Source organism: Pholcus phalangioides, unplaced genomic scaffold (genome assembly GCF_987345545.1).
Source record: "Pholcus phalangioides strain wild (caught in Gottingen) unplaced genomic scaffold, Ppha-v1.0 ptg000013l_1, whole genome shotgun sequence".
NCBI lineage: Eukaryota > Metazoa > Arthropoda > Arachnida > Araneae > Pholcidae > Pholcus > Pholcus phalangioides.
This window is the reverse complement of record NW_028301606.1, coordinates 2299586-2325080: the sequence shown is the minus strand read 5'-3', so window position 1 is coordinate 2325080 and position 25495 is coordinate 2299586. Positions and strand designations below refer to the sequence as shown.

Here is a 25495-nt window from a genome sequence, read left to right as displayed (position 1 = left end):
CAAATTAAACGAAACGTTACATTTTGAATTTCATGGGGAGGGGGTGCTCCAAATTGATCTTCACTGCAGGGGGTCTGCGGCATCATATAGGTTTAGAAGTACAGCATTATACAATGCAATTTCTATCAAAATATTCTCGATAAACGATGGAAAAAATGAATAACTGAGTAATAAAAATGAATGACAGTAATGCCATTCTCATCACTTTCACATGTATGTCCAATCGGTGTTTGAGAGAATCAAGGAAAAGTGGCAGTTTCAAAATTATCAAAGCAATAAAAAATATTAAGGAAAAAACTAAGATCTGATTTCATTAAAAAATAAAATTTAAATGCTAAAATCTTGTTGTGTAGCCAAAATACACCCGTTACGAGAAAAGCCGGACTGAACATCTCAATAGATTTCCAACTTGTTGCAAAATCTTGAAGACACAGAAACAGGAGCTAAGACATGCAATTATAAAAAAATGCTCAGAACTTTCAGAACGATCCGATATTTCTAGAAATTCCTCCAAACCTCGCCATTATAGTTGGCGATATCGTCGTTATTACGCTTCATGAACACGCACACGCCGGGAATGCAAATGATTCATTAAGCAGAGTGGCGTCAAACGTTTGAAATCTTTCGCCGACCAACCTCGGAGCACATAATTCCCATTAATTGTGAACGAAGTTCCCTTAGGTAATTAATGAAGCCCCCGTGACACGTCTCCACTATTTGTAATACTCTCACTGATGGAGTTTCACCTTTCGGAAACAAACGCGGCCACAAATTCTCACCGTCAAATGTGTTCATGATACCTCGAGATGATAAAAACCCATACATATTACGGAAAATAATTCTCGTCATTTAGATTTCAAAGCCTAAAAAATAATTTATTTTTCTTAACGAACTGAATTAGATTTGTATTCAAAGCAAGGATGCATAACTTTTTCAGCCCTCGGGCCAGATATATTTCTGCCACTCGAGGGCCAGAAACTTGTACATATAAAAGGGTAACTATACGACTTCTATTTTAAGGGAATTCCCGAAATTTTCGTCGTTTCAACTTTTTTTTATAAGCTATTCTAATTTTCTCCCTTATATCCAAAAAGGCCTACTTGAATTTTTAAAATCAAAAATTAAGATAATTTTCATGACGTAGTATATTATATTCAGTATGAGTCTATCATAAATAATTGCACAGGGTGTCTCTAAACTTATGGGCAAAACTTTAAGGGAAGGTAAAATACACATAAAGAAGTATTTTTTGCGTGGCAATGTGGGGTCGGAAATGAAAATTGTTGGCGGCAAAACACGAAATGCTGAGGAAATGAGGAAAAGCTTTTAATTTACATAACTAATCATAGTATGTGCTCAAATGTGCCCCTAACCGCATCATTACAGGCCCGGCAGCGTCTAGCAAGTTATTGGCGTACATCTGAATGCTTCTTCAGTGAAAATAAGGCTTAGCCCATAAATTCAGTGACATCCTGTAGTCAGCGTATGATGCGTATATCTATCTTCCTTATTTTTCAAACATATACGATTTTTTGGGGAATTACATTTTAATCCATTCATTGCGACGCGCGGTAGCCATCTATTTCCCGTCATTGGTGCTTTTTCAGCAGTGTTCGCGATAGATGACAACTTTACTTGCCTTTAAATTTTTTTTTTTTTATTTTTGGCTGCGATCGGCAATTTCATTTACTTTTGGCAATTTATTTTTGTTGTAAGTGACAACCTTTACTTGCTTAAGACAAACTTTTTTGGTTGCAATTAGAAAATTTTCTTGCTTTTGACAACTTCTTCTGGTTGTAAGTTACAGCTTCACTTCCCCTCAATAATTTTTCCGGCTGCAATTAGCCACTTTACTTGCCAATGAAAACTTTTTAGTCATAATTTACTTGCTTATGGTAGTTTTTTAAGATAATTTTTGTAATAACCCGTATATATATATGGATCCCGATTTTTTCCCCCGAATGCTTCTGAAGGAAATATTGCAACCTAGGCATTCATCGTGCTGCATGTACTGATACTTAATACTTTTCTACCGGAACGAGGGCCGTTTTAAACCCCTTGGTGGGCCGCATTCAGTCCACCACTGACCGAGGTTGTTCACTACTGATTTAATTAATTAAATTAATGCGTGTGAAATGACGGAGAAAATTGAATCTCCGAGAACTTTGGTGTTTGAAATCTCATCCTAGTGTCACAGTCGTTGTTCTTGTATCGCGGGATACATGGCGAGATATTTCCCCCCGATAAATCTCCGGACAATATCATTAAGTGCTTTGACAGGCTCGAGAGGAATGCGCTTTCCCTTTCATGGAATGATGAATTATCTGACTTCGATCCGGTCTATCGCTCATTCCTAAACTGTTGACCGCAAGACCCTCGACGACTAATATTTGTCCGCATCATCATCGTACAATTGGTCACCTCGGACACAAGCTCCACCCTCCAAATATTTCAAGAATTTATCGGCAGAATTCACGTCATGTAGGTACAAGAAAATCAAATGTTGTCAGTTTAAAAAAATGGCTAGCAAGTAATTGACTATAACTCGAAGATATATCTTGAAGCATAACCCATTGAATTGTTATAAGTAATAAAAAAAATATTTTCACATTTTATTCAGTACTGTTTAATTAATTCGTACTTATCTTTAGCCTTTTTTAGCGTTCTTTTATACGTTTCTTGTGCTTTTGTCTTTGGAATAGCTAACAAACGATATTAACGTCGTTTATTTTCGTGGTGAATTTCTCGAGATATAGCGTAAACTAATTTGTTACGAATCAGGGTAGCGGGCTTGGTGCCCAGATGGAAAGAGATATTGAAACCGAAGTGACACCACTGAATGCCCCTTTGCAACGTGCATCTGATGATGCTATTGTTTTTGACGTATGTATGACGAACTATATGCTCTTTGAAGTTGAACACAGTTGGTCTTGACTTCATTTATATTACATTAATTTACGATAAATAAATGTCAAATACAAATGTAATTTTTATATTGTAAAATGGGAAAAATGATTCTCCAAATCATCTACGTGTAATTTGACGTTCCATGAAACCCTGTATAGTTAGCTCAGTTACATAAATAGTATATATGCAGTGTAGTGACATTTACCTTATTGATCGATCATTTGATTATTGTTGTCGCACCACGGCAATTTTCAGCACACGAGGGTAAATAATACCGGGACCTACAATTTATTGCCGATTCCGAATGGTAGCCTTTTCTTTTGCACTCACCGAGAGGTCGGTGCTCTAACCTCTCAGTATGGTACTCGCTGTGGTAGCAGTCTTTTTCTGTGGCCACGTTGTCACCGTTCCTGTTGTACCCCCACGTAAAGAACAAGGACGAACCGGATTCAAACACACAACACCTCTAAACATCCTCAAGTACTTTAGGCGAGTATCTTATCCACTTGGGACACTGCGCCCACGATACTGATCGATACCGCGGTTACGTATCCCTAAGTGCTACCTATATTTAACGTATACAGCTCCTGTCTACAGCCTGGATTGTGTCACGGTTAATTATTATAAAGCCAAATGTGCGCATTTTTTCCCTCGAGTACAAATCACACTCCTCTCAAAAAGGCACGATGGCCATATAGGCTATTATGAGAAAGTAGACGGTGACCACGAGAAAAAGGGCCAAATGCAGTCTTCCCATTCATTTTCTCACTAGTTCGAGATCACGAGGGAAAGGGCTGCAAAGATGCTTCTTTGTTAAAAATGCCTGCATCCTATTTGCTTACATGGACGGCACCATTCATCCTGTTGCAGATATAAAACTTGTATACAGTTGTATATTACATAGTTTTAAAAACATGTTACTCACCATAGAAAAATTATTCAGGTGGAAATGTATTTTTTGAACCATCACAGTAGCCATTGGATATAGAACCACTTACTGTTCCATTACAACTAGTATTCCCACCCCTCGCCTTTGTTTTTTTTTCTATTCAGTACTTAATATTATACTGATATAACTTTGGAGCCAGGAGACATTCAGATAACATCGCCTTGCTGCTATGTTGGTCATTGCCCTCACGAACATTAGTGCTCCTCTTATTCGAGAGAAATATTCAACTATCCTAATACAAAATACAAAGGCCACAACAGGCAGATTGCCCAACGGGGAAAAAAGATGCCCATAAAATATACGGATGCCAAATATAACCAAAACGCAGCAGCCCAATGTAAAGGAATATATCACAAAAGAAAATAAATATATATATCACACTACCCATAAAATGTATTATAGTTGTCTTATCTAAGCATGGATAAATCCTCGATTTATCTCACTATTTCTATCGTATTTCTTTTTTTTAAATATCAATTGTGTTATAATTCACGACCCCCGGAGGTAAACTATTTCATTTATTGACAACCCTATTAGAGAAAAATTCCCTGCGACACCACAACCTGTAATTGTCCCTTAATAAACGCTACTGGTGTCCCCTTGTCGAAGCAGCTGGTTTACCATGTATTAATAACTCAGGTCCACCCTATCCATCCCTTGAAAATTTTAAACACATCGATCATATCCTCCCAACACCTTCGTTCCTCTAATGTAGCCTTATTCAAGAAATCAAGTTTTTCTTCATCGCTCAAGCCCTTATTGCCTCTTTTCTCTTCACCCGCTACCCCAACCAAACCAATGTTCCTCTGTAGGTAGCCTCTGTTTCTGCCACCTCGATGGGGGATTCGCCTGTTGTGGCGTTTGTATTTGTATTTGTATCGAATCCTTATGGCATAATTAAATTCTAGGACGAATTCTAAGCCTCGGAAAAGGGAAAGAATGACTGGAGGAGAACGCGAAGTAGAGAAAGAGAGGGAGACGCCTTTTTTTTTTTAAAGAATGTAAGCCGTCGTAATATATAAACAAATGTAAAGTCAAATATTACAAGTAACTCACCACACAACTAGCAAAATACAAGAAAAAGTTAGATAATTAGGACCACATTTTTGGAAGACCACCTGTCTTTTTTTTTTTCTTGCTGTGACTACTCCCTCAAACGCACATGCATCTCGTACGCATTCCTCTGCGGAATTTCTAACGAATTGTTACATGTCAGAATGTGTTCTGAGTGGGTATGTGATTCCCCCCCCCCCAGCTCCAAGTATTTATGTCGAAGTTGAGCTTGTTCCGCGTTCTTGCTGATGCTGCCATCTGCCTTTCATAATTAGAAGTAAAGATGGTAAACACTTGAATTTACATGTTGTGTAAAAATCGTGTTGCAGGTCTGCCTGCTGCCTGCGGAGAGACTAATTCAAATGGAAGAGACCGGCTCTCGTTCTTGCGCCTTGAAAGTGGAAGACAAAGAGAACCCATTTCAGCCGAACACCACTGTGTCGCCAACGGGGCTTGTTTGCAGCTGTGACTTTGTTTGGTGCAATGCTATGGTACTCTTGTTTGGCTTCACGAAGTCTTACTTGCGTTTTAACTGCAATCCGATCCGGCAAAACGGCTACATTCCCCTAAAGTATGGGAAAATGAAAGTCATGTGTTAGACGCTTTGAATAACATCGCTTTGATAACATCTTCGCTCATACAAAGAAATGAGTGCTTGCGTTTGAAAAAAGGAAAACAGCTTTCATGAGTTAAAATTATCAATTGAAAGTTACAATCGAGAGGCATTGCTGTCAAAAAGTATCACATAATACGAATTATTTTTTAAACTGGCGTTGCACTCCAGGTGCGAAATTGTGACTCTCTTTGTGAAAATTGCAGATACCAAACAAGTCTTGGGATTTCATTTCTAAATTTCCTCGAAGTTTTAATTTTTATACAGGGTGTCCGGTTGGTGCTAATGAGGCCGTTACCTCATCAACATCAGAGTGGTTTATATTTAAAACATTATCATAATGCTTTCAAAAACCCCCTGTACCAGTTTTGAAAGTGGACACAGTAAGAGAAATCTAAATTCTTATGCCGTTACCCTGTCCTCTAAAATACAATTAGAGATTTGTTGCCCTGTCTTTTCTGAGCCCAAAAACAAAAATCCTATGTTTCAAGTGCAATATTCGCTGAGATATTCGAATACAAACAATGGGAAAAAAGTTGGGAAAGAAAACGTTTTTGCTCTTCTTTCCTAACTTTTCTCCGATATTTGAATCTAAATATCTCAGTGAATATTGCAGTAAAGGCATGGGAGTTTTTTTCTTGGGCTCCGAGGAGACAGGGCAACAATTTTCTAATTGGAAGTTGGAGGACGGGGGGGAACGTAAATGGATTCATATTTTTTGCTTTATATTTCCACTCTCAAAACGGATACAGGGCAGTTTTTCAACGCATTGTTAACATTTTTCAAATTGGAATCCTACATCGATGACGAACGATTTGTGATATTGAGGCCGCAATAGCACTTACAGAACACTCTGTATAACTGTAGCCTCTCGAAAATCAGTTTAGTTTCATCACATATCACGTTTTTATGGAATAAAATAATTCTTTAATTGCTTACCACTTGATATTCTGTACTATCTCAGGAATTATCCCGTGACTATAGTCGAACTTCAGAAAGTTGCATTTTACACAGGAAATCGCGTAACTCCAAAATCTTGCAGAAATCGGGGCAGTACAAGTCGGAATTACTGTACAGAGTTATTGGAATTAAACTGTTTCACCACAGTAGAATATGGAGTATATTCTACTGGTTTGAATGATCGGGTAATACTGGTTATATTATATTGATTTGAATAAATTCCACGGGGTTTTTGAGCTTAAAAAATGAAAAATTTAAAAATTATATTTTGCAAATAGCATACAGATTTTTTTTTTTAATTTTTTAAATCTCCAAAACCCTATTATAGTAACTTCCATGTTCATTAACATGATGCAATTTCGAAAAAATAGCATAACAATAAAAATTTACAATAAACGATCATGTAGCAATATCATCTTGGTAGCATCAATAAACAAATATTATCGAAAACACACACAGAGTTGTCAGAATCATTCCTATAATCATGTCGCTTTTAAAATTTCAAACGGATCTTTTTGAATTAACTTGATCCTGAATAATTATCAAAATTCACTAATCACTGTTACGACTCTGTCGTTACTAATCCTTCTCGTTCCTAACTTAATGTTGACTTTATGCAAATTAGTCTAGTCCTCAGTCTATTAAACGAACATCACCCTGAACGTTGGTTGTCAGAACTCGACATCCGTATAATTACTTGGTATTTTATCTCAGGGAAATGGTAAACACTAATATAAATGCTTACACTTTAGCTTAATTTGAAGACGAAATTGAATTTTTAACTGAGATTCATAATTATTTTGAAATCCCTCGAATATTCTCGAATTCTTTTCGGAAAGGTTTGAAATTTTTTATTTTAATTTATAACCAAATGTCAAAATTCATCTTATGAAGTATATTCAAGAAAATATTTGTAGGGATTTTTAATTTTTATTTCATTTACGCTGAAAAACTTTTCTTATTTTAGTTTAATTAGGTTTCGAAATTAGTCAAGAGTTGCACGTAGTTTAATTTTTTTTTCTATATAAATTTATAGAACAAAAATATTTTGCGAAACTCCTCAAGACTTGAAATATGTCGTTTTCGTATTTACGAAATGCACTCATGTCCATAAATTAAGGATAATTCAGAATCACACGGAAATCGAAATCTAAAGTAAAAATTTCACCTGTAGAATTATCACACACATCTGCAAGAATGATATGCAAATTTCAGGAAGTCACCAGATGATGCCGATAGTACGTCACAATGACGAGAGTGTAAGAGGGGGGTGTATAAGGAATGGTGGCAAAGAAGTAAAATTGTTCACAACAGTTCTGTAAGGCGCTCAGTGCCATAAGCGAATAGTTATGACACAGAGGACGCATGTGGATGATTTTTTACGTGGTAGAATTATCGGCCACCTGGAATGTGGGCGTCCTCAGATGGAAGTATCCGAGGAACTTGGAATTGCCCAAAGTGTCATCTCTAGGCTTTCGCAACGATTCCAAGATAACGGAAATGTCAGTAGACGTTACAGTACAGGTCGCCCCCGAGTTACAACGCCGAATGAAGACCGGTATTTGGCGGTAACTGCCAAAAGAAGCAGGACTGAGCACAGCATTCGATCTGTCTCGTCAGCTATCTGCAGCCACGGGTACCACAGTTTCAAGGCAAACCGTGTACAGACGTTTGGGAGATATTGGTCTATATGCTCGCAGACCTGTCAGATGTGTTCCGCTCACGGCAACTCACTGTCGGCAGCAATTAGCCTGGAGTATAGAGAACATGCAATGTGGACATCGTCACAGTGGGCTTGTGTGATGTTTTCCGACGAGTCCAGGTTTAGCTTGCAGTCTGATTCACGTCGGACTTTCATATGGAGAACGCCAAGTACCAGTTACTACCAAGACAACATCATTGAACGACACCGTTACGGTGGTGCAGCATTGCTTGTTTGGGGTGGAATTATACTGGGTTCCAGAACAGATCTGCATGTTCAAACCGGAACCATGAAAGCCCAAATTTATCGGGACATCATTCTGGAACAACATGTTTAGGGGTGCCATGGGCGCAGAATTTGTGTTTATGTAAGACAACGCCCGTCCTCACCGAGCAAACATCGTAAACGAATGCCTTGAATCTTAGGATACAGCCCGTATGGAATGGCCAGCATTCTCACCTGACTTGAATCCGATAGAGCATGTGTGGGACATGCTTGGCCGACGAGTTGCAGCCCGTCAACCACCTCCTACATGTGTACCGGAACTTCGGAGAGCATTGCTTGCTGAGTGGAGTGATCTTCCCCAAGATCAGATCGATAATTTGATACTCAGCATGCCTAGGCGTTTTACGGCCTGTATTTCATCGCATGGGAGACATGCAATGTATTAACCATCATACCAACCATGTAATAGTAAGTTTTTGTAAAGGAGATATTTTTTACAATTGCTCCAGGGAGCAAAAATCGTAGTTTTTATGAATGGTATCATACATACACCATCGTTTTTGTTCTTTATCTTCTGTTTAATAAATGGGCTTTATGAATAAGTAACGTTTGTTTTGTTTCTGAACCTTTATGTGCCGGAGCTGGCATTATCCTCAATTTATGGATATGAGTGTAGATGCGAAAATTCCATATTTTTTGCCATTTTAGTGGGAAACCACTTTAATTTCATTCCTTTGAACGCGAAAATGTGTCGTTACTTTTCTTAGCACTTTAATTTCTTGGTCATGAAATACGAGTTTAGTTGACTTTCATTTCTAAGTTCTGTCTGAAAACTATGGAATTGATCGAATATTGAAAGTGCTGAGCTATTCTCGTACGATTTGTGCAGGAAGATTTTGGATTCTTCGATAGACTATATATTTTTCAATTGAAATAGACTTGGAAATCTTCTTGGTAGCGCCAAAACTAATAAGGCCATTTTCACTGAAATACGTGAACAAAATTTTAAAAAAATGAGAATATTGAAATTTTATGAAGATGAATCGAATTGAATTTAGGAAGAGAAAGAGAAACTTGATAGTGAACTTGATGAATATATACACGGTGAATTCGACTTATTCTGCCAAACGAAAGGGGAGAGGGGGTGATAGAAGAGCTAAAGTGGATCATGAAACACCTCACTAACACAGATTTGTGAAGTTTCTCAGACACCTATACGCACATATTTGGAAATAACAGAAGAAATGCTAAACAAAAAACCTACCTAAATCCGCCAAAACCTACTAAAATTACTTCAACGAACGCAGATTTCATTGATGTATGCAAAGAAACGACTAAATGTTTCTTCTGAACTAGATGGCCAATTTGGTTTATTTCAGACTCTTTCGAAAGCTAGTGGAATGGACAAGTTTTTGGCAAATTTTACCGATTGTAGCTAGAAAGGTATTTGCAGAATTAGCCAATATTTATGCTCTTGTTGCTCGTCAATAAATCCAGATATTTCAATGGAATTGGTGTTTACTTATAGTATTTTTCTGCGCTTAGTTTGCGTGTAGGGGTCCCAAAAACTTCACAAATCTGGGTTTTTCAGATTTAACGAATTTTTTTCACATAATTGATTATCCACCATAACTCGAAAACGTTCGAGATAGGACAGGGATTGTGGGTTATTTCATCATCCACTTGGGCTCGTCTATTTCTCCCTTCCCTTTCGTTTTTCAGATAGGTCGGATTCACCCTCTATTATGCTGAATCCAGTCACAGGTGAGTTTAAATAAATATTCAACCTAACAAATGAAACCTTTCAGCATATAGTTATTTTGTATATTTAAAGCCGCGTAAAAACATTATCTTTCAACCCAAATTTATTATTGTAAAGCTCCCCTATAATAATTTGTGTTCCAACGACTTGTTGCGGGATGAACTCATCGATTTTTATACAATCATACAACTACTTTCAGTGGTCAACAAAAACAACTTTTGTTGATGTTATAAATTTATTTTTAAAATATAAATATTCTGAATGGAATTAAATGCTGCTACTTGAACTTTTCAAAAGCAACTATTTAACGTCCCCGTAGTTTCATTAATAATGTGGAAATTCTTAAGTATATTTTACTATCTACAGCGCTGTTATTTTAGTACATTCGGGTAATATAGAATCAGGGCCGGCGCCAACGCATGAGGTGACGAGGCTGACGCATAGGGCGGCATTTTTTATGGGAGATTCATTATAACTGTGTTTTCATTCTCGCAGATTTATATACATCGAAATAATTTTGAAGGGACAGTGCGAATATGTAACTAAGCGCAAGTAAATTCAACACTTTTCAGTGTTGAAATGTAATTCAACTCTTTGCTATTCAATGCTTAATACATCTCAACACACCTCCTTTCCTCGTTGTTCCAAAAAAGGGCCACCTATCTCTAGAGAAGCTGGTTTCTGGGAAAAAAATTGGTTCATTTCTTTTTTAAGGATATTTTCGCTCTTTGTTAAAATCTTATCATTGATTTTCCTTTCTTTGGTCGAATCCCCCAGCGCAGGTTTGGATTTCTTGTTCATCATCAGCCAACACCATACATACTGCGCAATGTACGATATTTTTGTATATTCTATATCTATTCTTTATATCATTCGTTTCCAACTAAAAGTTTCTCGTCGAATCCGTCATAGTTACAAGACTATTCCGCGGAACCCTTGATGATAATGAGGCAAAACTCAAGCTAATTTTTTAATATTTATCAAATAAAAAGCGTGTCCCTACTGCTGTCTCAATAACATTATAGCCCCAGAGCAAAATGAAAGAGGGCCTAGGCACCACCTCGTAATTTGCATATTTTTCATCGTAAATCATTGTGCCACATCGTATCGTAGAAGTTAGTATTCAACTGAGATCCCTGCATGGTCCCCACAACAGGGTAGGTCTGGTAGGGATCTTGCCCGTGTGCTCGAGATGATTCTCCTTTTTGTTTATAACACTACAAATTTATAATAGAACGGTCCGTGATGAATATTACCTGGAATCCCACCAAAGATCTCAGCCTAGATCTCACCCCACAAAATGTGATGACATTTGTCTCCTTGTGCCCGGTTGAACTCATGGTTATGACTCATGAAGTTGGAGCCCTGTCAGCCTATTGGGAAACATTAGCATATTCACGAATCAAGAGTTTTGGTTATAAACCCATCACCAGAAGGAAAGCACCAGTACAAAACTCTGGCATATGGCTTCAACTGAAATAATCATGATACTAATCATTGAATCATGGGGTGTTCACCTGAGTTGTAGGTGAATTACTCCAGACTACGAAATCAAGCATCTATCCTCAATCGTTTCCAACACCATCTATAGTAGAAGAAGCTCGTGACGTCCCTTTCTTACTTTCAAACCGAGCACGACTCAGGTCTATCACCATCTATGGGCGATTTACTACCTAGTGAGTTGCGCCGGAAGTGTAACTGTGTGTGTAGTTAACAGTCTGAGTGCGTATGTAGTGTTGTATTTGATTTTTCAGTGCTGCCATCTATATTTCCGAAGGGAAGTGAGTGATGCTTTATGATTGAATTACAATTTGTACTGTTTGTAGGTCTGTTGCTGTCTGTGGCGAAACTTTTGCTATCTGTTGCTCGTGACGTCACTGAAGTAAGCCATTTCACCTGTAGCCATTGGATATAGCAAGCCGACGCATGCGATATCTTTACCCTTTTTTACAGTTAATCCAATGGCTACAGGTGAAATAGCCAACTTCAGTGACATCACGAGATTTGTGCGTAAGCCTTTTGCTATATATAGTATGGGTAGGACTGGCAGTGCTCTAGCACGGAGGCCCGAGACGAATGGCTTTTTTCTTTCACTATAAATTGATTATAAAGGAGGCCTCCACCGAAGATCTCAGTCTAGAGGGTCCAGCTCTAGGATAGGGGTACAAGGAAATGATGAGCAACGAGATACTCGCGGGGAAAAAGATTTTATTCTTACATGCGAAATGTGCCCTCTAACTTTTTTTCCAGATAGGAGGCATATTGTCTTTTATTTCACATGCTTCTCTGCTCACAGAATTTCGTTATCTGTGCTGCCTTATAAAATATGGGGAATTTGTCCTGCGCAACAAATAACTCTGTGTACACCACAGAGATAGAATAATACCTTTAGTCTATGGTGTACACGGACGCATTCTCAGACTATAAACTTCCTTATTTTGTAAACTTACTCACCATGAAAAAATTGCATCTTTCTTAGTGACTATTTCTCGTAATTAATAAACGGGTACAAATAAAATTTTTTATCAGCAAAAAATATTTTTTCCGGAAAATATTGAAAACAATTATACTGTGTATATAGTACTGTACTATATTACATGTGAAGAAACATCAATGAGAACTAGAACCGCTTTCGCCACCTATCAAATAAAACTGTTATAATTCTTCGATTGAAATCAACGATTGCATAGAAAAATCCAGTATCATATGATATCAACTAATATTTAAAAAACAATAATATTAACTGAATTATCAAATTTATTTAAAAATTTTAGCAGTTAACATTTGTTTGAGGTAAAATAACATGAGTAGGGAACTTGTAAATTCTAATTTTGTAAGTTAACCAAAAGAACCTTATTCTTTATAGCATAATTAAAACTATGCGTCATTATCTAGCAGCAAGAACTTTTTATGTAAAATTCAATTGCACAATATCTACAACTAGACGAATTAGGTCATCTATAGTGCAGGGCAGTGTTTTAGGACCTTGCCTCCACAATTATCACACGAATGATTTTCCAGTGGCCATTAAGGGTATTACTGACCTGTATGCAAACGATTCAACGATAATTTGTAGATAGATAGATAGAACCGCTCACAACCCCGGACTGATGCAAAACACCTTACTTCCGTTACCTCAAAAGAGGCAGAGTTGTGTCGGAAAAGTTAGCAAAGATTTATAGTGGTGGCTCCCCTTGCCCCGTGCTCGCAAGTTTCGAATTACTCGCGTCGTTCTCCCCATGAAGACAGCCATCAACTCGATGCAACGTACAAGCCATTTCACAAAAATGGGTGACTGAATCCAATGACTAGGGAGAAAAATTGCGCGTGCGCCCAGTGGCACATAAGGGCCGGAGACCGCAGCCTGGGATTTCTAAAGAAGGGTGGAAAAGACTTGTGGACAAGAAAGAAGAAAAAGAAGCTGGCATGTTGAAGCGGGAGAGACCCGAGAATGGTCCAAATACACAATGCACACAAATTACATATATACAGCGCCTCGACTGTGACGGGAAATGAAGAAACAAAGCCTCCGTCCACAGCGCTGAGCAGTGTGTTCTGCTCGCTCTTCCCCTTACAGAACATGCAATATATACACATACACAGAATATACACATAGTCCGCACTGCGACTACTACTAAACCCAGACATGCACCTCGTCCATATTCCTTTGCGGAACCTCTAACGAATTGGTACATGCGGAATGTGCGTGTAGGTGTAGTGAAACCTGATGTGAAGTTTGTTTCTGTGTTTTGCTTGTTATGTGTAGTGCTGCCATCTTCCACCAGTTTTTTCTAACTATGAGTGAAGTGTAATGATTGAATAATTAATCGTTGTAGGCCTGTTGCTCTCTGTGGCGAGACTTTTTAATAGGGAGATCGGCTCCCTTATGTGCCACTGGGCGCACGTGCAATTTTTCTCCCTAGACATTGGATTCAGTCACCCATTTTTGTCAAATGGCTTATTTTGCATTGAGTTGATGGCTGTCTTCATGGGGAGAACGACGCGAGTAATTCGAAACTTGCGAGCACGGGGCAAGAGGAGCCACTACTATAAACCTTTGCTAACTTTTCCGACACAACTCTGCCTCTTTTGAGGTAACGGAAGTAAGGTGCTTTGCATCAGTCCGGGGCTGTGAGTGGTTCTATCTAGTATCTATCAACGTGGATCACACGAAAATTAGATCTACCCCCAGATGCCGGAATAGTGGTTGAGGGGAAATTCATTGAACCTGTTATAAGTACTAAATACTTGGAAATAATAATTGACAAACGACTGACATTTGGGCAACAAATATGTAATACGAAGAGCAGACGTAGCAAAAGACGCTTTGAAACGCATACTTGCAAACAGATCAACATTGACTATCAATAACAAATTAAATGTATACAAAATGGCTATCAGATCCATACTTTTATATGCTATGTGTTGATTGTCTTGAGCTATGCTGGGAGCCAATTGGTTCATCAGGAATAGAAGTATAAGAAACGATATAGGAATGCCCACCGTACACGCCTTTGCTCAAAAGCTGGCTAATAATCTCCTCCAAACTCTTTAATAGTCAGAATACTTAGGGAATAATCTCAGGAAAATATCTACTTACCCGAAAGATCAGATGTCAGCTTTTTTTCAGACCCAAAAATTTTTTGGTTATGAAAAGACTGGAGGTACCGGGATTTGAGAATTTTTTTTTCAACAACTATAAGCAATTATATTTAGTGTAAATAATTTGATCAACAGCAAAATATCAAGTTATTGTAGAAAATATATATTTAATCAAATAATCATAATTAACCGCAATTAATAACATATCATCGCATTTACTATTTACTAATATGATATACAGTTGACGCTAGCTTTAAAAATGAGGGTGGGTAATATATGCAATATGATGAATAATTAATGTTAAAAAAACATTAATTATAACTTAATGATGCCCTAACCGGCTGATGAAGTGGCGTTCTGTCACTGCCCTGTTAAGTGCCTTTCTTTTTTATTTCCCCTCTCCTGCCTGCTTAAGCTTTCTTTTCCCCCTAGATTAATACCTCAATATGGGTAATATTAAACTCTAAGTAGTTTAAGAAATAATAAAATATACCATCATGGCGAAAATGGCACTACTAGTCCGGGATGGCTAAGAAATGACTCAGGGGTATGCACTGTTTGCCAATTTCAGTCGGAACCCACAGGCCACTATGCCATATTTAGGATGTCCTCTGACTATAATCATGAAATATTCATTGGAAGCATTTGGTTTCTAATCCGATTTCAAATGGACAAAGTTACCGCTGGTGGGAAGTACCTAGTAGTGAGCTCTCGTCTTGTTTTCTCTATTTAGGAAGATACTGATCAGTCAAATGAACAAAGTAAAACAGAATTTATTTCGTCGTTTTCCAGCCCAATGAGGCTGTCTGACGACTCACAAATAGCCTTTCTGAGGCGTTGTGAAGACAAGTTTGTACAAGTATGTGTAAAGCATGAAAGTGTGTTTGTGTAGAGTAAACATAAATCAAGGCCACGTCATGTACAAAGTACAAATGCAGTATGCGCTCCGAAAGATCGCAATTAGGGGAAAAATTAAAATATTCAATGTTTAAAAAATCATTCTTAGACAAAACCATATAACACATACAACACATGGAGATAACAGAGACCTTAGGACCTTGTTTTGCTGAGATTGTAGCTTTTGCATGTTGCTATGATTCTCATAGGCCCAGAGCGAGGCCACAATATGTCATAATTGGTCGAAGTATAGACTTATATAGTATGACTTTATTCTTTAAGGAGAGACGAGCTTGAGGGAATGTCATTTTGGAGAACATGCCTAGGGCTTGGGTGGCTTTGTTCCTGACATAGTCAATCTGCGGACCAAAAGCCATTGGCCGGTCTAGAATACAGTCTAGGTATTTCACTTTTTCTTACTGGTTCCACGGTCACGCCACAGATGTAGATGAGAGCGTTTCCCTAATCCGTTTTCCTCGTGAACCAAATAAATTGGTACTTGCTGTGGTTCGGTTCAATGGCGTTGATGCCACACCAATTCTCAACGGCCTCGACGATTTCTTGAAGATTTTCATTTCATTTATTAGATTTCCTATGATGGCATCGTCAACAAAAAGTGCTATGATTCCTACCAGAGAGAGAGAGGTGCAGGAATGCCATTATAGTATAAAGTAAGAAGAGCTGAGAGAGAGATGGCCTAAACAGGATCCTTGTGAAACTGAGGCTCTCACTGGGTGCGCGTTTGATAATGTTCTCCCATGTTTGACTCTAAAAGTTCTTCCTGAAAGATAGCTGCTCATTCACCACAGCCGTTTTCTACCCATTTATTGCACTGCGTTTCAAAGAAGAATTATCCTTATGATGAACGAACCTGTGAACCCACACCACACTGTCACTTTTGGGGAATGCAATGCTTTCTGCGTGTACTCACGTGGATTAGAAGTCTCCCAGATGTGACAGTTATGGGTATTAACGTCACCATGAAACGAAAAATTAATTTCATCTGTCAACGAAATGTAAAAGACCCAGGTGGGATTCTGTTTGATTTTGGAGAAAGCCCACTTCGCAAATGCTTCCCTCAGTACGGTATTCGTTGGTAAAAGTTCATGGCACGACTGCAATCTCTATGGGTACAGATCAAGGATTCCATGAAGAATATTGCGTATCGAGGATGGTCGTAAGCCCAAGCGTCTGGAAGCTTCACGAGCATTGCTGGTCCCTGCAGCTGATTCGGCCGCTAACGTTTCCATTTCGGCTGCAACAAGCGGTGAACGTTTGCCTTCCTTAAACATGGTCGTCCGACTCTTACACGATCCTCCAGCGTTCCAGTTTCCTCAAACCAATAAACAAGCTTTATGAGGCATGTCGCTGTTAAAGGCCCTTTTCCAATCCTCACGTGCTTATGAACTCGAAATTTATGCAAGGCAATGGGCGCTGATTCCTGGTTCACGTAAAACGACTTCACCAACAAAGCTTTATCCTTCGCACTCAGCATTCTTGTTCACATACACGGTTTACAACGGTGAACTGGTTGTGGATTAAAAGCGCAAGTTCTTATAACCGTCTCACTTGCATATTTCAATCGAAGTCGCTCGTTCCAGCGTCATCTATCGGCTGATTTTGAGGGATTTTTTCCCTGTCTTAAAAAAAAATTCTCGTGACCTAGCGATGCTAACCCTGCGAACCGTTTTTTATTTCGGTTGTTTTTCCGGTTTTCATTAATTTTAACGTTTCGGTGGGCTTTTTGCCCACCCTGTATTGTGCTGCAGTGTTTTTAACCTTTTTCTCTCTCGCCCATGACCTCCTTTGGGCCGTATTTTTTCATGTGGCCCTCCCGTCACTTTACCCCTACCTTCATCCAGGGTACTAATAATATTGCTTAGAAAATATTAACTAATATCGTATCATATTTTTTTTCATGCGGCATATTAATTAAAAACCTGTCGCTAATTTCAAAGAATTATAAGTTTTATTTGATAGATAAACGGAAGGGGGATTCAGTTCATTCGTGTTCCTCACATGAAATACAGGGTGATTCTAAATTCATGGGACAAACTTTTGGAGCTTATACAGGGTGTTCTGTAATGGACCGAAAAACTCAGAGGGTTGTTAGTAGGCATCAAGAGGAACAAAAATTGCAATGGAACATGGTGTCGCAAACCACGTTGAGAGGGTGAAAATCGCGAAAAACACATGCGGGCTCGAGTCCAGAGGAGATGAAAGGCGGATGTGAGTTGATCGCTGAATGCGTTCGTGGGTTCGCTCACCATATCTGACGTAAGCAGCGTTGCGAAAGGCATGCGCTGTGGTAGGATCGCGCGCTGCGGACGACGAAACGGACATCAAAAGCATACCTGGTATCGTCAAGCTCGTCCGGGAATCGTTTTTAGGTCGTTGTAGACTGTGCAATGACGTCAGCGGCCGCCACTTCCACCAATAATTAGTAAAATAAATCATTTTGTAGATATTTTTGTACTTTTTGCGTTCCAGCGTGATGTCGAAACCTGCATGCGTTTTTCGCGATTTTCACCTTCTGAACGGGGTTAGTGACACCATGCTCCATTGACATTTTTGTTCCTCTTGGTGTCTACTAACAACCCTCTAAGTTTGTCGGTCCATTAACGGAACACCCTGTACACCGCAAGCATTTTTGATCATAGAATGCGCAGTCGAATCGCGATAGCAAACGCGGTAGAGGGTGTTTTTAGAGAGTGAACAACAGCACTTCACCAAAAGCAAATATCATATTTTTCTGACGAATTTGCTGCGATATGTGCCATCAACCATTGGAGGGTGCATTTAAGCACCATTGGATTAGAGTGGAGTTTGTTTTTTTATTGGTGCGAGGACCATCAAGATTAAGCTGCGCCAAACAATTATTAGGATAATGACTTGTGGTAGAATTTGCGTTACTCGGGTTGACCATGAGAAGGCCTAAGACTTTACAATATTCTGAACCTCAGTCACGAGCATTAGCGTTGATCGGCATTTGGAGGTGCAGATTTGGTTGGGGGAGCACAAGGAATCTCTTCCAGAGAAATTTTGAGCTACTAACCTTCAAAAAACATTCTAAATGATCAGAAATGGATAGATAACATACAGTATAAAGGTATTTTCTTTCGATAATTCAATTTTTTACTAAAACATTTGAAAATAGTTTTATTTTTTTATTGCCTTTGGGGGGAACAAGAGCCCCCTGTGTTCTGTTCGGTGTATTACGCCCCTAGTCACAAACGTATGAACTCATGAACTCAGTGTTATTACTTTTCTACAAAATTTCGCAGCAACGTGTAAATAAAAGGGTAGGGAAAACTTGTCTTTATGGGGCTATACGCGTACGTAGGCAACATAACGAAGGAGAATCACGATTCTTAAAACTAGGAAATGAGGAGAGCGGTGCTTGGATTTTCAATAAACAAATTTTGTCTCTGGATTCAAAGCAGAGAGAGGAATAAATATATTAATTTATTAATTTTTCATGTTTTCTCATAAAAGTGCGCAAAGGCATATTTATGATGCTTGATTGAAGAAAAAAAATTTTTTTTTTCAAATCACATTTTTATTAAATTTTATGAAGGGTATTTAATACGTTATATAATATACAGGGTGCATAGCAAGCAGGAGATATGGCATTTAACTTGCGAACCGTTGATTCTAGAGCAGTAGTTCCCAACCTCTTCCTTCCCGCACCCTCAGAGCAATACGACCTACTTTTCTGCATACCCTTGGATAATACGTTTGTTTTTTTAACTGCTAAAAAATTCAGAGATTTTTCCATAATTTATTACACTAATTATCCTGTAATTAATTTATATGAATTCTTTAACTTACTGTTAAATGTACATTCAATTTTGCTTACATTTTTGTTAAAATTAATTCAAAAAAGAATTTACTAATTTTTTTTGAAATTTGGAAACTAAGATCCATTGAAACATTCTTCACTTATTAATCCACTAATTAACTTTCCAGCCACGAAAGTTATAGATTAATGTTTCTTTGACACTTGACTGAATTTTTTGACGTTTCACATGAGTCATGTGCGTTCACGACAGTATCAAATCTAAGTACAACATGCTAATAATACGAGGTACCAATGAAAACAAACCACGAAATAGTTTAGGTAAATAATTATATTTTGGTGTATTCATATTTTTTTAGCAATTGAAAAATTCAGTTTGTATCATCATGTTAGTTTTCCTGAATAATCAGTCGGCATGTTGTAACATTTTTTGCCATCCCGCATCCACCCAAAATGCTCTCCCGCACCCCTAGGGTTGCGCACCACTGTTCTAGAGGTATACTTTCAATTAGAGAAAAGTTTCCGAATAACGTGTGGTGTATTGTGTATCACATGTCATTCATGTATCAAGGATTCACATAGTGATTAAAATCAAAAAACATCAACTTTTTATACAATCTCCATGTGCCCCAAAGTCCAATTAGAAAGTTGTTGCCCTGTTTCTCTTGATGCCAACAAAAACAAATCCGTGTTTCAAAGTGCAATATTCACTAAGGTATTCAAATTCGAAAAACGGAAGAAATTTGGGAAAGAACAGCGTTAAATGCGGAAAAAACGTTTTACCCGTCCTATCGGAATACACCAGGTTTTCTCTGCCTTCAGGTATGGCCTCAAAGTGGTCCTATGATAAGCAATTTCAAAAATGACCCCATAATGCTATAGAATCAGTGTCACTCGATTGTTTCCCCATCATTACGGCTGCTATAGGAGACAATGCTTGTCTTTTACACTTCCAGAAACTTATTTAGGCAAGTTTTCAAAGGGGTTTATTAATTATTGGAAATGTGCCCAATAATTTGAAACTAAGCACAATGCACATCGCAAATGTTGTGCTATGTTTATTTTTAGCTTGCGATTCTCTCCGGTTAGATGGAGCGCTATTTTCTCACAGATGGTGGGTCAGGTAATATGCAATACTATACGTATTATCTGAGTTGGGCTAGACTATCTCTACAAGATGGAAAGTCTAGAAAGATAGAAGGGAAAGGGGTTTAGAAATAATGTGTGTCCTGTTTTTTGTGGACCCATCTTGACTGTTTTGGGGCAAAATAGGAAGATTTCACTTCTGACACTTGTAAATAGACTATGACCCCACCGCATCATCAATTACAAAACCTACGATGAAAATATTATTTTTCATTGTCATAGAGTCATTAAATCTTCAGTACATAGCAATGTGGAAATTAGTAGTTTTTTTCTTACCCAATTCACGGACCCCTAAAATCTCTTCAAAGACGCCCAGAGAGGGGGGCGTTGAGCTCCAGGTTAAAAGCCCCTGAGGTAGAGGATGAAATTATACATAGAAAGAGTGACTACTAAAATATTAGCTTCCATCAAAGTACAATAACTTAATGCGTAGCCTCGTAGTTAATGATGAAAAAAAATTGTGTAGTTAGGGGTTAGTACGTTTTTGGGAATAAATTCAAAATTTCCTATTTGGACATATTTTTTGTGAAATTTGCGTATCTCCTTATATAGAGGAATAATCTTTATTTAGTGGAAAGACAAAAATTAAAAAATCTCGTCGACGTTAAATATGTCAGTTATAAAATTGGATTAGGTTTCTGCATTTAAATGTTTTTTCCAATATTTTTTCAATGGTAATTAGTCTAATTTAGTATTATTTTTTATGTTTACAGGCGTTCAAATGTGGGCTGACCTCATCCTGACAATTATGGGAATCCACGTGGCAGCAGGTTTTCAGGTTGGAGCGTCGGACAACAAGTAAGAAGATTCATTGCAAATGTCTAACATGGGAAATTTCATGTTTTTTTCACATTCTCAAACTGAAATTAGTATAAAGCAGTTGGTTCTTAACATTTTCCCCATCCCGCAACCCCTATATAGCACTATTCAGTTTACCTTCTCGCACACTATTGGATAATGTGTTGTCTATTTGTTAGAAAATGAATTTTTTAGCCATCAGTTACATTAATTATCCACTAATTATGACCGCTTTGCCGCCCGATGGTCCAGTGGTTATGGAGCTGGCTTCTGACTGTGCATCTCTGGGTTCGGGCATGAATGTCTACTAACCCTAACAAATTCCCCGGACAGATCTTACTTATCCTTTGAGAATACGGGATGAAATCACGTTATCATTGCTTGTAAATTTAAAAGATAATTGAGAAATTAATTCATTCAAGAACAAAAAATACAGGATGAACGTGTATTTTTTCTGGAAAACGAAAGTAGTTGATAGATGAGCCCGAGAGTGCACCATGAAATACTCTACCAACTCTGTACTGTCTCAAACCGTTTTCGAGTTGCAGTGGATATATAATCGATTATAAAAAAATTCATCAAATCTGGAAAAAAATCTCAATTCGCGGAGTTTCTGCGAGTTCTTCACTAAAACTAAGCACATATTGGAAAGAGCAGAGAAAGTCCTTTAAAGTACAACAATTTCATGGAAATATCTGGATTTAATAGCGAGCTACAAGTGCTGAAAGATTAGCGAAGTTCAAAATTGCATTGTCGCTAAAAGTTTTAATCGGCAATTTCGCAAGCATCCTTCTAGTTACAAATGTCAAATTCACCAAAAACTTTTTCATTTTACCAGCTTTCGAAAGAGCCTAGAATAAACCAAATTGGTCATCTAGTTGAGGAGAAATATAGTCGTTTGTTTTTAATACACCACTGAAACCTGCATTCGCTGAAGTAATTTTAGTAGTTTTTGGCGACAATTAGATTTTTACAAGGATGACGTCACTCTCCGCTACCATACGAAGGTTTTAGCAACTGGCTGTTGCGAAGATATATTTTGGAAAGAGAGAAAATTTAACTGCCTCTGCGGGGAATCGAACCCACGTCCTTTCACTTTCCGGGTGAACGCACTAGACTACAGAGGCACCGAATCTCTCGATCTTTCCTTATAGCTCGTGTACACTGAAAGGGACCGCACGTGGACGGCCGGACCAGACTCAGGCCAAGCTCACAACTGCTGCTGCGTTCACCCGGAAAGTGAAAGGACGTGGGTTCAATTCTCCGCAGGGGCAGTTGAATTTTCTCTCTTTCCAAAATATATCTTCGCAACAGCCAGTTGTTAAAACCTTCGAATTAGACTTTTAACTTCACCAATCTCTCAGTGCTTGAAATTCGTCATTAAATACGGATAACCTGTAAATGAGTGTTTTCCAAAGTGGGTAATATCGCCTCGTGGTGGGCGATGAAATGATCCAGCAGGCGATAGAAGCTACGAATCCTATGGGTTCACTTGAGATGGAGGCGATGAAGGAAAAAAAATTCTGAGGAAGGGGGCGATAGAACAAGAAGTTTGGGAAACTATGTTGTAGATAGAGGTAGGGTCACCTTATATATATAGGGATTTTTTGCGCGAAATCAAATTGTCGCCAAAATCTATATCCGCCAATTCCGAATTTTTGTCGAATATATACTTCGAGGAACGCTGATTTCAGTGAGGTATTGCAAATGAAAGACATTTTTTCCTTAACCTGAACACCGATATTATTTATTGTAAGCTATTTCGAAAATTGTTTCAATAGTCAAGTTTTTGGTAAATTTGACCAATTATAGCTGGAAGTGTGTTTGCGTGATTGGCGATGAACAATTTTGGTGACAATTTGATTTTGAACTTTGGCAATCTTTCAGCGCTGGTAGCTTGCCATTGAATAAAGATATTTCAATAAAATTGATGTAACCTCTCTTATCGGATTTCTTCCGTTCTTTCTAAATATGTGCTTAGTTTGAGTGCTGATTTCTTGGAATCACTTTTTTCCCATAATTGATTTTCTACCATAACAACAAAACGGTTGGTAGGGTTTCGTGTTCCATTTCTGTTCGTCTATCACCCCCCCCCCTTTTGGCAGAACATGTCAATGCACAATGCACATTGTTTGGCAGAACATGTCAATGCACAATGCACATTGTTTGGCAGAACATGTCAATGCACAATGCACATTGTTTGGCAGAACATGTCAATGCACAATGTTTGGCAGAACATGTCAATGCACAATGTTTGGCAGAACTATGTCAATGCACAATGTTTGGCAGAACATGTCAATGCACAATGTTTGGCAGAACATGTCAATGCACAATGTTTGGCAGAACATATCAATACACAATGTTTGGCAGAACATATCAATACACAATTCACAATGTTTGGCAGAACATATCAATACACAATTCACAATGTTTGGCAGAACATATCAATACACAATTTACAATGTTTGGCAGAACATGTCACGTTCACCCGGTATATACATAGATGCATTATATCAACACACAATCCAAATCAAAATAAGACGTATATTTTTAGTGACTAATTTGTTGTTGCTTTTTCATAATATACATATTTTAAAGAGAGATTCTTTCTTTGAAAGAGTTACGTGCATATCATCACTTGCATCCAAGCGAATCCTGGTTTTTCTTTTGTTTTCAGGAGCAAAAAGGATGAAAACCCCATTTCGCAAAGGTAGGTAGGAGCGAATGGTAGAAGTACCGTCAAACAGGGTGAGAGTTACCCAAGGGGTGAGAATTGTCAGACGTATAGAGAAAATCCAAATCAGCTCCAAAATATTGCCAGAACATTTTTTGTCATTTTTCTGGTCTTTTATGTTTGCGTAAATATATTCCAACACATTTATGTGAGTGATATTTGTAATTTCATTTTTGGCAAACTTTATGCCGGAAAAATTTTAGCTAATTGAAATATACTACTCAGTTTTTGTTATGCTGGTATTACTTCTAGAACAACCATTTCATCCGCTGTCAGATGATGTTAACATGTGTAGTGCTCGAACAACTATTGTGTGAGCGAAGACAATCGTTTTTCTCGTATTTTATTGCTCAAATTAAGAATATCTCGAATTTTAAAAATTAGTGCAATAAAAATTCTGCTAGATTCTTTGGGGTGAGTATTGCCACAGTGGTTTTTGTAATGGAAGAATATTGCATGAGCCTAATTTTGCTAAGATTCTTTGTTGTTCAAATACAAGAAAAAAGTTGCTGAAAGTATTTAAAATACCGTATATACTCGTGTATAAGCCGAGTTTTTTTGTGGAAAATTTCGTTCCTCAAGTGGGGGGGTCGGCTTATGCTCGGGTCAGTTTTTGATAAGAAAATATCGACCCCCGCAATCAGTAGTCATTTTTGTAGCAGTGTTCGAGAAACCGGTATTATTGGTATGGGGTATGTTCAAACTCCACAGAACCGATGATGTCAAAGCCAAGGCAAACAAATCGAAAACATCATTGACTTCGATACCAGGTGGGCTAACGTCAATTGTACAGCCTTTAGATGTGAGCATCAACAAGCCTTTAAAACAACGGTTCTCAACCTTTTTTGACTCGCGGAGCTCTTACAAGTAAAAAAATCCTATGGCGGAGCCCCGTAGGCCAATTTTGTAATTATTCATCAAAGTTACTCTGATTTATTTTTACTGTTTAAAAATATTTATAATTGTTTTTTTTTTGTAATTTCACTGTTTTTTTTATATTTTCCTCGAGCGGCCGCGGAGCCCCTGGAGAGCACACAAGGAGACCCAAGGGCTCCGCGGAGCACCGGTTGAGAACCACTGCTCTAAAAGACTGTTTGAGGAATTTGTGGATCGAATGAATAAGTTCCGATGATAAAGAAACTACAAAAAAAGAGGTGCCTTGAAGAAACCTGACATTGGGCTAGTGTGTCAATGGGTACATGAGGCGTGGAATTCGGTTTCCACCGAAATTATCATCAGATCCTTCAAAAAGTGTTGCATCAGCAATGCGATAGACGGAACTGAAGATGATATCCTCTTTGAAAGTGACAATGGCGATGACAGCCCAGATGAAGATAAAAACGAAGAT

At 38.1% G+C, this 25495-nt stretch overlaps 1 protein-coding gene across 1 annotated transcript in view; it reads left to right on the top strand.

Moving 5' to 3' along the window:
• LOC149078471 (glutamate-gated chloride channel-like) overlaps window positions 1–25495 on the top strand; it is a 146198-nt gene that overhangs the window by 58068 nt on the left and 62635 nt on the right. Inside the window, exons 2-3 of the mRNA XM_089240585.1 lie at window positions 21329–21413; window positions 24091–24123. Of these exons, the coding sequence (XP_089096711.1) occupies window positions 21337–21413; window positions 24091–24123 (110 nt within the window). The 5' untranslated portion in view covers window positions 21329–21336. The remainder of the gene's footprint in view (window positions 1–21328; window positions 21414–24090; window positions 24124–25495) is intronic.